Raw genomic sequence first — 16767 nt, 5'->3', positions numbered from 1 at the left:
TACTAGGCACCTAACTCTCCAGACCACGATTAAAATCTGCGTAAACTTTGTCCATAATTCCACTACAACCATCTTACTGGAACTAAGTGATGCCTGTTTACTGTCTAAGTGAGATGCTAATAACTGCTTATCTGCTCTTCTGACGGCCGGTGCGGCCGAGCGGTTCTAGGCGCTTCAGTCTGGAACCGCACGACCGATACGATCGCAGGTTCGAATCCTGCCTCGGGCATGGATGTGTGTAATGTCCTTAGGTTAGTTAGGTTAAAGTAGTTCTAAGTTCTAGGGGACTGATGACCTCAGACGTTAAGTTCCATAGTGATCAGTGCCATTTTTTTATCTGCTGTCCTAGCAGAAACACTCTCCTAGCCTTCTTTACGGATTTATTAACTTTCGTAACCATTGCTGCTATAGTGACATCATAATCGATAATCCTCTTTTCTATACTGACATTGTCGATACGGTCCAGCCTATTTGTAACAACAAGGATTAAGATGTTTCCATTGCGCGTAGGTTGCCCAGCTAGCTGCTCAAGACAGTTTTCAGAAAACGTACTCAAAAGCATTTCGCATGAGTGTCTGTCTGTACTCACCGCAATGAAACCATATATATCCCAGTATACTCTCGGTAGGTTAAAACCGCCTTCAACTAGTATTGAATGATGCGGGTTTTTAATCGCTATTGACCGCAGACTTTCTTTGAATGACTCTAGAACTGTCACAGCAGAATCGGGTGGCCGGTAAAAACATCTAACAGTTTCCAAGCCCTAGCTTTGACCAAAGTGCAAGCGTCTTCACCGCCTAACTACTGCCATATGATAGTGCATTCCTTCCACCAACTCAGCATAAACTGTAGCAGTGTTTTTCTCCTTCAACTGCGAGAAACAAATTACCGCACAATATTTTACTTTATCATTCGGTTATGCCGTTTTGTTTTAGGTCCTCTAGCAGCGTGCTACTGTTCATAGCGCAGGGATTCCAGTGTATACCATGACTGCAGACATATACCTGCAAAGAAACAAAAATGTCGTTCAGGATGGCATTGCATTCTGGGGAAGGGTAAGGAAGTGTTTGCGCAGGGGGTCGATTCCTCGAGGTCGATAAGGTCATTATCCATATCACCGGTAACGCATTTAACAAGGTTCAGTAAGATTCCATACTTCACAAAATGGCAGAAGACTTATCAGAGAAGACGTTCGTGCTCTTCCGGTGAAGATGACACCATTACACGTCGTCAATACAGGCAAAACACGATTGACATTAACAATAATCCTTGGGAAACTCGTTACAGCATTGTCCACTCCATGCAACATATAGCGGAATTCAAACACTCCAAATGGTGTTGTAACAGCTGTTTATTGTATATTTTTAGGGACCAGTAGGTTCTGGTTGTAGATCGTGGCGAGATTCAGGACGGAAAAAAATACGAAAATACGTAGAAATCTCCAGTGTGTCACTGTTGGCTGCGGTCGGGGATTGTCCAATTTGCCCCCCCCCCCCCCTCCGAATCCCTCTCCTGTGCCAACCTCATCATCCCAGAGTAGCTCTAGCACCCATCGTCCTCAATTATTTGTTGAACCTATTCCAATCTCTGCCTTCCTCTATAGTTTTTACCCTGAAAGTTATTCTCTGGTGTCTTAACGCATGTCCTATCATCCTGTCCCTTCTTCTTGTCAGTGTTTTCCATGCATTCCTCTCTTCACAGTTTCTGCAGAGAACCTCTTTATGCAGTATCTTATCAGTCTACCTAATTTTCAACATTCTTCTGTAGCACCACATCTCAATCTCTTCTATTCTGCTCCGTTCCGGTTTTGCCCCTATTCACGATTTACTACCATACACTGTTCATCTACATCTACATTGATACTCCGCAAGCCACCCAACGGTGTGTGGCGGAGGGTGCTACAAACGTACATTCTCAGCAATTTCTTCTTCAAACTGAGCTCTATCTTTGATATTAATAGACTTATTTTGAAACGTGTTTAGTCTCTATAATCGCGACACAATCGCTAACCACCTTGCAATGTCAATAACTTTTGTGACGGTAGTGCTGTGCCTGCCTGTACCACGGCATTGATTTCCACCTTGGCAATACGAAGCTTATAGGAAACAAGGGATTGCCGGCAATTCCCTTATGGTGCAATGTTCTACGTCTTTGACAGATACGCTGGACGTGAAATGAGCGAGAATTCAATTAAAATGTGTTTCAGCAATGGTACCTAAAAGGAAGGAAGATTAGAGTTTAACGTCATGTCGACGAAGCAGTCATTACAGATCGCGTACATGCTTTCTCATGGGAAGTGTGAGGAAGGAAGTCGGCACTGTCTTTCCGAAAGGAATCTTTCTGGTATTTACTTGAAACGATTTAAGGAAACAAATGAGAACTTAAATCCGGATAGCATCTTTTCGAATGCAAATCCAGTGTCTTACCAATGTGGCACCTTGCTTAATGGTGGGAGCACTTTGCAAAAAAATTGTAGTCTGGGCAACCACATCTATAATATACCATGTTGAGAAAAAAAATGATTTGACTTTGAATCACAAAACTATTTTAAGTAAATTATCATTTATTGGAATTAATGCTGCAAAATACTCCAAATGAAATCGTTCTAGGATGTTTGGTGTCCATAATGGTTCCATCTCAGTCCAGTTGCTTTTCTAGTGTATATTAATGACCTACCATCACTTGCACTGTGAGATGCTAAATTTGTTTTATTTTAAATTACACAAATAATGCAATAAATAGCAAATACGTTTTCGGAAATGATACTGGTATAATTTCAATGCTTTTTAGCCATTGTCATCATACTTCGGAAGGATAATATATATATATATATATATATATATATATATATATATATATATTTCAATAGATTTCCACCAAGGATATGCATAAATATAAGTACGTGGAGACAGAACAGGTCAACTGCGTCACATTGTTTTTTCTACAGTTTTATAGTCGATTCAGGTGAGAGGAGGCTACAATAGTACACACTGAAACTTCAAAACAATTAATTACATACACTTGCCAGATGTAAGATAAATAAAAATTTAAGAAACTGACAGATCTTTTTATTTCACAAAGTCGCATGTTATCATGATTCGGAGAAGCTCTTCAAATCAAGGCAATACTTTCCGAGCCCAAAAAGTTCTCCAGAAACCAATTCAAACTACTGATTATCAGCTACAGACTACTCTTTCTCTGTATATTTATTTCTCAGTCATAAATGATATATTCTTTTCTCGACTAACAGCTCACTTAAATGGGAACATGAACAGTCTACACAAGTCACATAGTCTAGGCGCTTGCTTTGCCCCAGAAATGTGTGTTTTATTCAGCAACACATATTTTCAATAACTTTTCAACAGCTATAAGAATCATGTTTCTTCTGATTTGTTCAATATCCGTCAATATCTGCTGACTATAGATAACATGAATGAACAAAAACATCTAATCTCATACACTTTTAATTCTATTAGATGGGGTATTGCTTAAACAACTTTCCTTAGAGTATCACGTCTTCCGTGTTTCCTGAAGATAGTGCACGATAAAATTGTTAATTTCTATTGGTCTTGCACGTAAACAAGGCTTTTCTGTGTGCTCTTAACGTAATAACTCCCTGGTACATGCCATTTCTTGCAGTTAGTTGCTAATTTGATTTGTCACTGAAGCTACATCTCTGATGAGTCTTAGTATCTTTGATTTAAAGTTTTTCCTTGTTAGGTTTGTTGCAGTTGTTGTCAAACGTGTTTATTTTTATTGCTCGTATGGAGCTATGTGATAGAATTGTGATATTATATTTATAGGAACTTTTAATAGAAAACAGACTGAAAGTTTGTTTGACTGCCGAGACGTAAGTTCGAAACATTGTGACACTGTAATTATAATGAAAAGCTTTACTGCCGGTTTTATGAGAACGAAATTATTAGACACTCGTGTATTTCGAGAAGATTTCCAAAAGTCAACGCTTTTAACTTGTAGCCCCTGTCTGTGCCAATGACAGCACTGTCTCGTATGGAAATGACGTGCATTTTTACGTCTGAATCATGTGTTGACGTTGCCGGATATTACTTGCAGTTATTGATGGTTCACCTTATTTTTTGGTGCAGGTGATCCAAAATGTATGTTTAAACAAAGAAGTCACCCTGGCATTACTTCATGACGTCTTACGGTTTTAACAATGCCTCATAATGAATTATCTGTTCAATGATATTTCTTGGATGAGGAAGTTCTCTATGAGTCAATTTATTATGTTTACAGTGTTTGGTGTACAAATGGCGTTTGAACGACTGGATGTTTTGCCTTTGGCCGTCTTCATTCTTTTCCCAGCAACTTTTTTAGCGACGTATGTATTTGCTCCTTGCTTCTGATGATACACGTCGACTGATATTAGCAAATAAATATCGGCATGTTTTTCTCAATTCTTTACAGTTATATTATAGCCGTTCTTCTTGGACATGTAGAGCCAGACTTTCCGTACATTAGTGATACAGGGACATATTCTCCAGAGAGCTGCATATTTGGCCAGCTGCTTAACGTTGGGACACTTCTATGTGAGTATGATAAGTTGTCACGGACTACTTCTCTAGATCATTGATAAATGCCAGTAACCGATTTCCTTGCTTTGTCTAAATTACACAACTCTGATTCTAATACTATCTAACTATCCACGTTAAAATCACCGATTAAAAGTTTTTGTGCTTTTCAAAGTAACTGTCATAAAATGGTGTTATCAGGATAAAAAGATATCGTCTTATTTTGAAATTGCCAACTTCTGTTCCATTCGTCAGTTTCATCACACTGCCATCTGTTTGTTAGTAAGCCTCATTTCCATCAGCACCATCTCTGGACATGAACATGTCCTGTGGATGGCATAAATCAGCTGCTGTGGCAACAAGTGAGCATGGTTGAAGGAACAGATTAGCCGAAGGGTAATTCCATGTCAGTTCAAGGCAGTAAAGTAAGGTTTTCAAAATAACCATCACAGATTTCTTTAAAATTTGGTGTAAAGAGCGAGCCAGACCAGACAGACTACTAATTTTCGTTGGTCTATGACAATTGTGAAGAAAGTTACAGGTCTGAACTGTTTGGTAATTGTGCAAAATTTACACGCATCTGTCTCTACTATCTGGTTCTAATCCAGATACTGCAATGAAGCCATATCACTGAAAAGCTAACGAGCAGAGCTTTAGTTTGATATGCAACGTGGAAGGTTTCTGAGATTTTCACATTCAAGGTCAATAATCTTAACCTTTGATGTTGATTATCTCAAACACCCCCCCTTCAGTTTTTTTAAGTTTAATATATTGCTCCAGTATGCGCTATAAATATGGTAAATATCAAGATGACACACCAAAGTTGTCTTGCCTAAAAATTAATTTCTTCGGCATCAGTACACTATCAAAATGGAGAAGGTAGCACATAAATATGAACTACAAATTATTAAAAGATACATTTCATAAAAAATGTAGGACACATATGTTGTTTATATTATTGTAATTGTATTATGAATCATTTACCATGTAGTTTCTACGAAAAGACAATAAAAAATGGTAACATCTTGTTTCACAAGTCTCCTATAATTAAATTGTTAATGTTCACCAGATCTGATGGGGGGGGGGGGGGGGAGAGTATATCCTTCCAGTTTGTACCACTGGATCCAGTCTTGCAAGACGGTCACATCTTTTGATAACACAAGTGTCTGGTATGGTAGGAATTAAAAATGATGGAGATGGTCCATGTGGATGCAAGAGGCTGATCTGTACTTCACTTGTTTCCTCATAAGATTGTAAGAGGTATGCAACCCCCTGTGACTACCACACAGAACAGCAACAAATCCCTGTACGTCTGTTGACAGCATTTCTTTTCGGACAGTGATCACTCACCCTTCGCTGGCCACTAACGTATTCAGTATTTATATATGGGTTCTATATGTTTGAAATATCTATACAATTCCTTAATATTGTGCAACTCTAGCTGCTTCTGCTTATGTACTCTACTTTCATTTTCTTTCACATACACATAGTCTTTCTTTGTGGCATCACACTGCTCCTCACATTATGATTATTCGAAAGTCATGTAGTTCAACAGTTTTTTCACAATACGTCTTAGTGGGATTTGGATGTGGTGTCACTGTTGTACCATGTTCTGCTACTAACTGTTTTGTGTCTCACACCTTGTAACCTGAAGCAGAAGAGTCTTCCATTGTTTTTCTTATACTCCATCTCATTGTAAGTACTGTCAAAATTTGTATTTTGTCACAAATACATACTGTCTTGTGAAACTTATCTTTCAGCTGGGCTATGATTTCTCTTTCTTCAATTTTTTCACACTCTTCTTTTTTCAGTTCTCCCACATATGTATGCTCCAATACTAAGGCAGACTTTCTCAGTTTTTGCTTAGAAGTATTTAAAAGATCCAGTGCCAGATACAATGATATTTCACCTACACTTAACATCTTCTGTGGAAGTACCTAGCACAGCTGATGTAACACCTGCGGGACACCATCTGACAATATATTAAGACACTTGTTTACCACCCACTCCTGAACACATTTCAAATTTTTCTGTAGTCTTGCATGACCTACTTCTTTAAATGGATGGCAACAGTTTTGACTTGAAATACATTTTTTTTACAAAGTATTTCTAAACACTACTTCACAGTTCTGCAGTTTATGTAAATAATCTACACCTATGAAAAAAGCTAATGATGACTGGTTTAAAATAGCGGCTGCTATTGTCTTCTGTTCTGAAATACCAAAGCGAAATAAATTTTTGTTCATGATGGCTTTGGTGCGCTGACTTGATATTTACCATGTTTATAGTAACATACTGGGGCAGCACTTTTTTTTCTTTTTTTTTTTTCAAAAAAAAATTTATAAGACTAGTTGTTTTTCGATATTTGAGGTCAAGGCCAATGACCCTGAATGTGAAAATTCTTAGAAACCCACCAAGTCACATATCAGAGTAAAGCACTGCTCATTAGCTTTTCAGTAGTACGAGCTTTATACCTATAAATATCGTACAATTGCCAAACTTTGCAGAGATGTGACTTCATTCACAATTTGTCACATACCTCTGCAGATTGGTGTTTTCTCACTTATCTGCATCACTGAGTGCAATACATCTGAAATAAATCTGATTGGGTCAGGTTGAATGCTATATTGAATTGGCATGGAAGTACTTTAAGTGTTCAATACTGCTTTGTCAACTCACAACTAAGCTGTCACCTTTCAGCGAAATAGACCTCAAGCTTCTCTAAAGATCAATATGTCACCACTTCTAAGATTTCATATTAACATTCGATGGCTTTGCCAACTTGCAACTTAAAACACCTCATATGGACCCAAAAGAAATGTTGTCAGTGTTGTGTTCTCTCTTTGTTCGTGCATCACGTGCCCATTTCATGTAATCATTACATTAAAAGGTGAAACCAGCATCCTGTGTTGATAGGTTCAGTTTACTCGGGAAACAGCTGAAGAAAATGAGGTTCACTGATGAATGAGCAGTAGTATGATGAGACAGAACAGTAAAATTCACACTGGAAAGGAGTACTTTTTAAACAGATACCTTATCTTATGGTTGCTAGTGTGAAGAATTCAGTTGCGTCTCATTGCTGTCTTAAACATGACAGCCAGATGATGAGTGTGTGTTTGTTTTCACATTGCTTTACTATGTGTTGTAAGCTGAGAAAATATAACTTAAATTTTAATATTTTATGAAAATAACATGTGACTTTTAATACTTGGGTCATAGTATGGGCAACAGCAGTATTGTTCTGGTAGTGCCCATGTTCAGTAAGCTTCCCCTCCAGCACGACCACCAGTTTCATTGGTATGCTACACCCTGATGTGTCACCACCATTAAATATTAGTGTGTGCAATCAAGCCTCTGTTGCTTCTTTGCAGCCCTCCGTGTGTTCTGGCAACAATGCCCATCTCCACATTCTTTGTGCCAAGCTGCCAAAAATTGCAAGTCATTTAAACATACAACAGCAACCAACATGGACTTTCAGACTATATAAAAAAAAAATTATAAACCAGAAAGTAGAAAGTTATGGGAAAGGGAAATGTACCAACACCAGTACTGTAGTCTGTGGGCATTTTCAGGATTTAAAAAATTAAATTTGCCCTATTTCATTTGTCATTTCTACCACAGGTTACAGTGTCTGTCTGATTAATATTATCTGATATTTGCTGATTTCAGAGACAGTAATCATTATTGTAGCCTGAAGTCATTGACTGTATTACTAGAGTCATTAGACAACATTTTAGATCACCACGTCAGTCCTCATAGCTATACAGATTTAGGCATTACAGTGATTTGCGTAAATTAGTGAAGGACACGACTGACTTCCTGCCCCTAATAATCTGATTATCAATAGCACATTATGCCCTGTTCTCTTCCTTCCAAAATCTGTTTACTGCTTCCTAATATCTCACAAATTTCTGGTTATTCATGCAATTCTTGCAGTAATTGGGTTATTCGATATGTTTAGTGTAGTCATGTAAAAAATGCTGTATTATGTTTCAGATTTCTTGTGGATGAACAGTACAAAACAATTCACATGCTGTCTTTCCACTGATGACTCTTCAGTTACATAAAATTTCATTTGTTTGCATTGCAGTGTTCACTGGATCTTGCAAGTTTCTGTCCTCTTGGGTAATGCACTCCTTTGAACAGGATTCTGTGCAGTTCCAGTGGGAAATTTCAAGCAGTTTATGTTTTTAAAAAGAAATGTTTGCGGAACTAGCTAAATGTAGTTCTCCTATTTGTATTTCCTTTATGACAGCAAAACTGTTTTATTTAGCCATTTGCATATCATCTTCCATTGCAATATTACCATTCTGCTTTGATCAGTGATGTCACCGTAAGCACAGATTAGGTTGTAAGGCTGAAGTTTGGTTGTAGCTTTGGGAGGGCAACAAATGTGTCATTACAATAGCACATCCCATGGTTACATTTACAGTCTCAATAAAAACCTCTATTGTCCCACTGTTCTCTAATTTTTCTAGTGGTTAATTTATTTGGAGGTGTTAATAACAAAAGCAGCCTTGCCCAAAACCCTCTATTCCTGTGGAGGTCTCATCAGTCATGTGGCTTCTGTGTAGGTAATTCGTACAGGTTGTTAGTGACGTCATCCATTGGTCACTTCTTGAATCTCATATCTCCATGTTGTTGATCCCAAATTTCTGTTTTGTTTCACAGCAGATTTTGATCTGTAGTCATAGCTGATTGGAAAAGAGCACAGATAGTCCCAGTCTTCATGAAGGGTCGTCGAGCAGATGCGCAAAACTATAGACCTATATCTCTTACGTCGATCTCTTGTAGAATTTTAGAACATGTTTTTTGCTCGCGTATCATGTCATTTCTGGAAACCCAGAATCTACTATGTAGGAATCAACATGGATTCCGGAAACAGCGATCGTGTGAGACCCAACTCGCCTTATTTGTTCATGAGACCCAGAAAATATCAGATACAGGCTCCCAGGTAGATGCTATTTTTCTTGACTTCCAGAAGGCGTTCGATACAGTTCCGCACTGTCGCCTGATAAACAAAGTAAGAGCCTACGGAATATCAGACCAGCTGTGTGGCTGGATTGAAGAGTTTTTAGCAAACAGAACACAGCATGTTGTTATCAATGGAGAGACGTCTACAGACGTTAAAGTAACCTCTGGCGTGCCACAGGGGAGTGTTATGGGACCATTGCTTTTCACAATATATATAAATGACTTAGTAGATAGCGTCGGAAGTTCCATGCGGCTTTTCGCGGATGATGCTGTAGTATACAGAGAAGTTGCAGCATTAGAAAATTGTAGCGAAATGCAGGAAGATCTGCAGCTGATAGGCACTTGGTGCAGGGAGTGGCAACTGACCCTTAACATAGACAAATGTAATGTATTGCGAATACATAGAAAGAAGGATCCTTTATTGTATGATTATATGATAGCGGAACAAACACTGGTAGCAGTTACTTCTGTAAAATATCTGGGAGTATGCATGCGGAACGATTTGAAGTGGAATGATCATATAAAATTAATTGTTGGTAAGGCGGGTACCAGGTTGAGATTCATTGGAAGAGTGCTTAGAAAATGTAGTCCATCAACAAAGGAGGTGGCTTACAAAACACTCGTTCGACCTATACTTGAGTATTGCTCATCAGTGTGGGATCCGTACCAGATCGGTTTGACGGAGGAGATAGAGAAGATCCAAAGAAGAGCGGCGCGTTTCGTCACAGGGTTATTTGGTAACCGTGATAGCGTTACGGAGATGTTTAATAAACTCAAGTGGCAGACTCTGCAAGAGAGGCGCTCTGCATCGCGGTGTAGCTTGCTCGCCAGGTTTCGAGAGGGTGCGTTTCTGGATGAGGTATCGAATATATTGCTTCCCCCTACTTATACTTCCCGAGGAGATCACGAATGTAAAATTAGAGAGATTAGAGCGCGCATGGAGGCTTTCAGACAGTCGTTCTTCCCGCGAACCATACGCGACTGGAACAGGAAAGGGAGGTAATGACAGTGGCACGTAAAGTGCCCTCCGCCACACACCGTTGGGTGGCTTGCGGAGTATCAATGTAGATGTAGATGTAGAAAGTTCCTGTATTGGTGTTTCGTGGTGTTAGCCTGGTGTAATGCTAACTATGAGTGCATTTTTTCTGGAATGTACTGTATGTCTGAAAATATGGAAGTGTCCAATTCCACCCGTCTGCTTTGACCCATGACGTCACAAATATAGCGGAAACGACCATCCACTACGACTCTAATATGGCACCTGTGACGTCATTACGTAAACATGACAAGAAACATGAAAATACATCGAAAAATTGACACGCACACACCTTCCACAAAAAACCTAATCAAACAAACGAGACAAGCATGGGATATTGGGGGGTTTTGGCTGGGGACAAACTAAATATAAACAAATTTAGACACACACCACCATACCAAAAAACACAAAATGACAAAAAAAAAAAAACTGACAACACAAAACTCCCCAAATTCTACTAAACACAATGTCCTCTGGAATCAGACACTTCCCTTGACCTATATAGCTCAACAGCAGCTCCCAGTACCACAACACCCACAGCTACAACCACCCATTGGAATCGAACACTTCCCGTCACCTATATAGGTCAGCAGCAGCTCCCGATACCAAACCACCCACAACAACGACCACACCTTTGAATTGAACAGTTCGCTTCACCTACATACGTCAACAGTGGCTCCCGAAACCAAAACACCCACAGATACGACCACACATTGGAATCGAAAACTTCCCTTCAACTACATACCTACGAACCAACACATGATGCCAAATCAGCAATACCACAAACCACACAACTCGGAACCACCCCACCAGCCACAACAACACACAACAAATACACTAAAAATAAAAACTTACCACAACAAATTTCCAGCGCTGCTACCTAGGTCAGCCACCACACACACACACACACACACACACACACACACACACACACACACAACCCACCCTGAACCTAACCTCAGCCCGAAATAAAATACCCACCCTCAATTACACACAACTACTCAACAAAAACTGCAACAAAATAGATCCTCCACAACTAAACCACAAATCGACATCCCCCCCTCCTCACACACACAAACACTCTCACCTCCCCCCCTGTCCCCCTCCCCCCCTCCTCGCGAGCCGCAGCCACCCATCCACACAAACCACCCTAACCAACCACCTTCGGCCTGTATATCTTACTGATAGGCCTTAAAAAAAAAAAAAAAAAAAAAAAAAAAACAATGGCCCTCAGGAATGCTCTTCCGCCAACAGTACTCATCTAAATGGGGCTGAAGAACTGACTTAACAGCCCTCCACATCCCCCCCCCCTTATGGCATTTGTACAACCCCCTGTCTCATAATTTTTAAACTCTAAAACCATGGTTCACTACTAAATGATTGTATGCCCTCTCACCGAACCCCATACAATAAGAAAAATCATCAGAAACTAAAATAGAAACCGGTTATATAAACTCCTCAATTAACCCCACTAATTCCTTCTTAGTCCGCCCCTCCAAAACCCTAAAAACACATTCCCAACACCCATCCCCCTATACAACGGCCCACCACACCCAGATGCCAACCACAAACTTACCCCTCCCACACTTCCTTTTCCCAAACTGCAACTCGTCCACCTCCACCACAACCCCAGGCCCACCCAACTTACCCCTGTACTTAATAAACTCCAAACACACTTCACGACAAAATGAAAACCATTCAAGCACACTCCTCTCACTCACACCAGTCTCATGTGCACAAAAACTGTGAGAGGATTTATAACAAAAGTAGTACATCAACAACACGATTTCGCGCATGCGCAACAGAGACTTCTGGAACTAGGAACCGCGACGTATGGAGTGCCGTAGGTTATCCCTACGACACCGCTACATATAGCGTCCCTGGTCCAAGATGCCGGAACTTTTGCTAATTTCACGTCATGACCACAAACAGCACACTTCACGACCTCCGCCAACAAGCCAAACAGCTGCAGAAACTTAATCAACTCCATCAGACTCGCCCCCATCTCAGCATGCAAACCCACACTGTTAATTTTGTCAGTCATATCCATACCTAACAACAGCATCAACAAATTAATTTACTTAAATTAACACATGACCTACAGCGAACAGCACTACAATAACTTTTACACAACGAACACTAAATCGTTAACTCACTGAAAACAATTCCTCTCTATACACAGCCAAAACCAGAACCACCCAGAACATGTGGTAACACCAAACTGAACCCAATACACCACACAACACGAAACCCCTATACATACCGCCAGAGGGCACTATGAACAGCAACACAACAACATCTACAAACATGCCACACTCACAAACCAAACTCTGCGCTGTCATGACGTCACACACCTCAACAGCCTTACGCCAATGGGTCAAAGTCGATAGGTGGGATCGGACACTTCTGTTGACCCGTACGTCTTACATTCTGTAATAGTTGAATGTGTGATTCATTGATAACATGCTGTAAAATCCAATCGAAATAAGTATTATATTTCTCTGAGTCTTCTGCTGTGAATGCCAACTGAATACTAATTGAACATACTGTACTATATGTAAATATTGTCTTCTGAGTATGAAGTTTCATTGTATATTAATGTCTTTTAATCAGTTCCATGCTCCTTGTGACTGTTTTGGGATTCAGATTTGCCTGCCCTCTTATCATGTCATCAGTTAGACAGGTGATAATAGTTTTACTATACTGTATGTCATTCCAAGTTTGGGATCTTAGGATAAAATTATTCTAGATATACTAAAGCATTCATAAAATGAAACATAAGTGATATTTTGACTCACTTATACTGAAACAGACATTCAGTGGAAAGTCATGTAAGATGATAGTATGTTTCAATTAAAACTTCCAGCCTGAGAGACTGTGGGTGATACTTAAAACCATTCCCTGATGTTTTGTCAGCGACACTGGGAGACAAAATTTCATGGAATACTTTCAGGTATCAGCCACAGACTCTTAGCCCAGAAGTTTTAACTAAAATAAATACTAATTGTGAAAGTCCACATTGTAAGACAGCAATTTTGTTGTTTGGCTTTGGATTAATTTCATTACACAAATGATATAGTGAAGTAGTAAGTGAATGGTTTACAGTCTTATTACACATGTTAAGAAATCTAGCATTCACAAGAAATGACATAATGTGACCCACACATAGTTCCTCAGATGAAAACCAGACACCAATAAACAGAATACAGTGTGTAAATACCATCTAAAATACAAGAATAATAAAGCTGACAACCAGAAATCATAGATAAGACTTGAAAAATAATTTGAAAAAAAAATTCTTTTATTTTTTAATTACGAAATGTTCTACAAGTTAGTGTGAAAATGTGTTCTGTTGCCAGTGATACCCAGGAAATTTTTTACCTACACATAATAAGAAGCGTGTAATGTAAAAGCTGGTTGCTATTCATCTTTGGTTCCTGCACAGTATTAAAGATATTTAATCTTGAACAGGGCACAGAGACTTGGACATTGCACTCAGTTTCCAAAATTGTGCCCATTGCCAATAACACGAACAGTGGAGTACTAGATGTATTCAGATGTGATTAATCTAATGTGGATTCAGAGAACATAGTTTTGGAGGAACAAATTCTCCACATCTAATAAAAACATTTATATTCATTCAGAGGAAGTTACTTACCAGCCAGTGCATGGTAACTGGGGGAAAACTGGATAAGATGAGGTGACTGTTATATATGTTTCTGTTATCCAGATTGTTCTTGGTACTGACACTGTGTAAATACAGTAATTTGCATGTTAACATGTATTCATTGTATATCCATAGGGGATTTTTTGTCTGTTGTACACAGTGTAATGATCTCCTTGGAGACAGACCACTGCCCTGCCAAACACTGGTTTTGATCAGAAATGGTTTTGACATCTCACCCACTTTGGAGGTTGTGTTGGTGACTGTTTGTTTGATGAGATTTAGAGCTTTGGGCTGGAGTCCCTGTTCTTCAAGGATAATGGAAAGGGATTTCTGATCAACTGAGTCATACACATTCGGGAAGTCTACAAAGGAGCATAAAATCAGGTTTTTCCTGAGTGCTTTGTATTTTAATGTTGTTTTTAAATTGAAGATGTGCTCTGTATGATTTCGATCAGTGTGGAAGCTAGCTAAATATTCACCAGTTTTGTGGTTGAGTTGCTTGTGAACTCTTTGGAGGAGGCATCCTGACAGTGTTTTGTATGTAACTTGTGGAAACGAGGTTTGTTAATACTTATTTAAATCTGTTGTGTTGCCTTTTTGCATAGCAGGTGAATTAGGATGCATTTCCAATCTTTGGAAAGTTTTTCTGTCTGTCTAATCTCTGTCATGATTTGTGCAGATCTTTGAGATTTTTCAATGGTTCTGCACTGTTACCATCTTCTCCGAGAGCTCTGTTATTTTTTTGTTTTAGGATATGCCCATGAATCTTTTCTTGTAAGGAAGAGAGGGATTCAGTGTCGGTGTAAGTGGAGATTTCGTCACAGAATCTTACAGGTTTTTGGGGCAAAAGTCCTACAGAAATCTCGTGTGTTGTATTTGCAAAAATCATCTTTGATGGCATCCAGTTGTTCCATGATTTATTTTCTCTTGGTTTGTTTAATGGTTTTTGTCACATTCATGATTTCATAGATGTGTTCTGTTTTTTCTGGTGTTTTCTTACTCTTATACTTAAGAGAAGCTTGTCTGTGTTCTTCCACTGCTTTTTTTATGTTCTGAACTTCACCAGGGGTATCTGGAGTCCATCTTAAGTGGGATTAATTCTTTTGCCTTTTATGTGATGTTGGTGTGGTACTTTTGCCAGGTGTTTGCGTGTTCTTTTTTCATAATTTATTAATAAAGTTGGTTTATCCAATTTTGCTTGTATTGAATTTTTGTAGCTATGCTTTTCTGTAACACATTTTCTTTGAGGCAAATTCCAATTTGATTCTCGTTAAATAGTGGCCTGAGTCGATGTTCACCGCCCTGCAGACTTTGATCGTTGTCAATTTTGTTGTGTAGAAAATAGGAAAAGTTTTCCTGTAGAAGGTAGGAAATGGTTACATGATTGATCTTACATCTTACATTCACCAATTCCTTGTATGGAGGGTCTCAAATTCTTTGTTTTTGCAGAACTTTTCTCAAAGGTGTTGACATGATATTTAAGCCTTTGTTGGCATAGTTTGACAAATCTTGTGCCATTTTTGTCCATGAATCTGTGAGCTGGATATTGGCCTACAGTTTCCTGTTATTCTGTTTCATTGCCGATTTGGGTATGTAAGTCACCCAGCAGAATCTTCACATCTTTTGTAGTGATTTTTGCTGTGAGTTTCTTAAATTTGGCCCAGAAAATTTTCAATGTCATGTGGGTTTTTTCTGTAGTTTGTTAGTGGATGCAGGGATATTGATTAATATGTAATTTTGTTGGCACATTGTACGCACATGTTCTTGAGGCAATTGTTCATGGGAGGGACTTCTTTAATTCAGTTGATTATAATTTTGTGTATCACAAAGGCAATGCTCAGAAGCAGAGTGCCATTAGTCATTTTTCTGTTTTATTCTTGAAGATCTAGTAGTTACCATAGTCTGTTGTGTCTTCATCGGTGAATAATGTTTCTTCGAGAGTTTGTATCAGGATTTTTTGTCGATCTGGCTCTGAGACTAGGGTGTGTAATTTCCCACGTGGAGTTAATGTGGTGATGTTGAAGGTACCTATGTATGTTTGAATTCTAGGTGACAGATTGTTAGAGAATTCTGACTTTCTCTGTATTTCAATTACCCGGGTCCCCCTGAATCTGAGTGCACAGTTGCCGTCTGTCGATGTGAGGAAGTGATCTAAATGATATCATTAAAAAGAAAAATACTTGGTGTGTAGTTGGTAGAAAACAGGATCTGCTGCCAGTCAGCAACCTCACATGCATTTCCCAACTTCCTCCAAATCACTTTCAGACTAGCTTGAGGTCTCAAAGTTTGTTACTTGTATATTTATGAGAACACCCAAAATCATAAAGAAATTTTGACACAAAGTATGTTGTATAAAAACATTAAAAATTTTGATTACTGAATCATTAGTAACTCCAAAATGTAAATCTATTTCAAGTAACTGGATGTAATTATATTCAGAAGTAATGTGTAAGAAAGACTTCTGCTTGTTCTCATTAGAAAGAGAGTGTTTAGAAAATGAGTGAGTTCCAGTGGGGTACGATTGTAGAGGTCAATAAGCTTGCACATTCAATCATAGA

The 16767-nt window shown here is 38.9% G+C and overlaps 1 protein-coding gene across 2 annotated transcripts in view; it reads left to right on the top strand.

Moving 5' to 3' along the window:
* Positions 1–3711: 3711 nt before the first annotated feature.
* LOC124722084 (DNA damage-regulated autophagy modulator protein 2) overlaps positions 3712–16767 on the top strand; it is a 96088-nt gene continuing 83032 nt past the window's right edge. Inside the window, exons 1-3 of one of the 2 annotated variants that reach the window (XM_047247278.1) lie at positions 3712–3850; positions 4258–4342; positions 4429–4550. In XM_047247278.1, the coding sequence (XP_047103234.1) occupies positions 4272–4342; positions 4429–4550 (193 nt within the window). In that variant the 5' untranslated portion in view covers positions 3712–3850; positions 4258–4271. Of the gene's footprint in view, positions 3851–3895; positions 4119–4257; positions 4343–4428; positions 4551–16767 lie in introns of those variants that run through there. The other variant, XM_047247279.1, reaches the window with a different exon arrangement.

This window comes from Schistocerca piceifrons, chromosome X, assembly GCF_021461385.2.
Source record: "Schistocerca piceifrons isolate TAMUIC-IGC-003096 chromosome X, iqSchPice1.1, whole genome shotgun sequence".
NCBI classification, from domain to species: domain Eukaryota; kingdom Metazoa; phylum Arthropoda; class Insecta; order Orthoptera; family Acrididae; genus Schistocerca; species Schistocerca piceifrons.
Note: the sequence above shows the minus strand (reverse complement) of the source record. Positions and strands in the feature narration are given on the sequence as shown.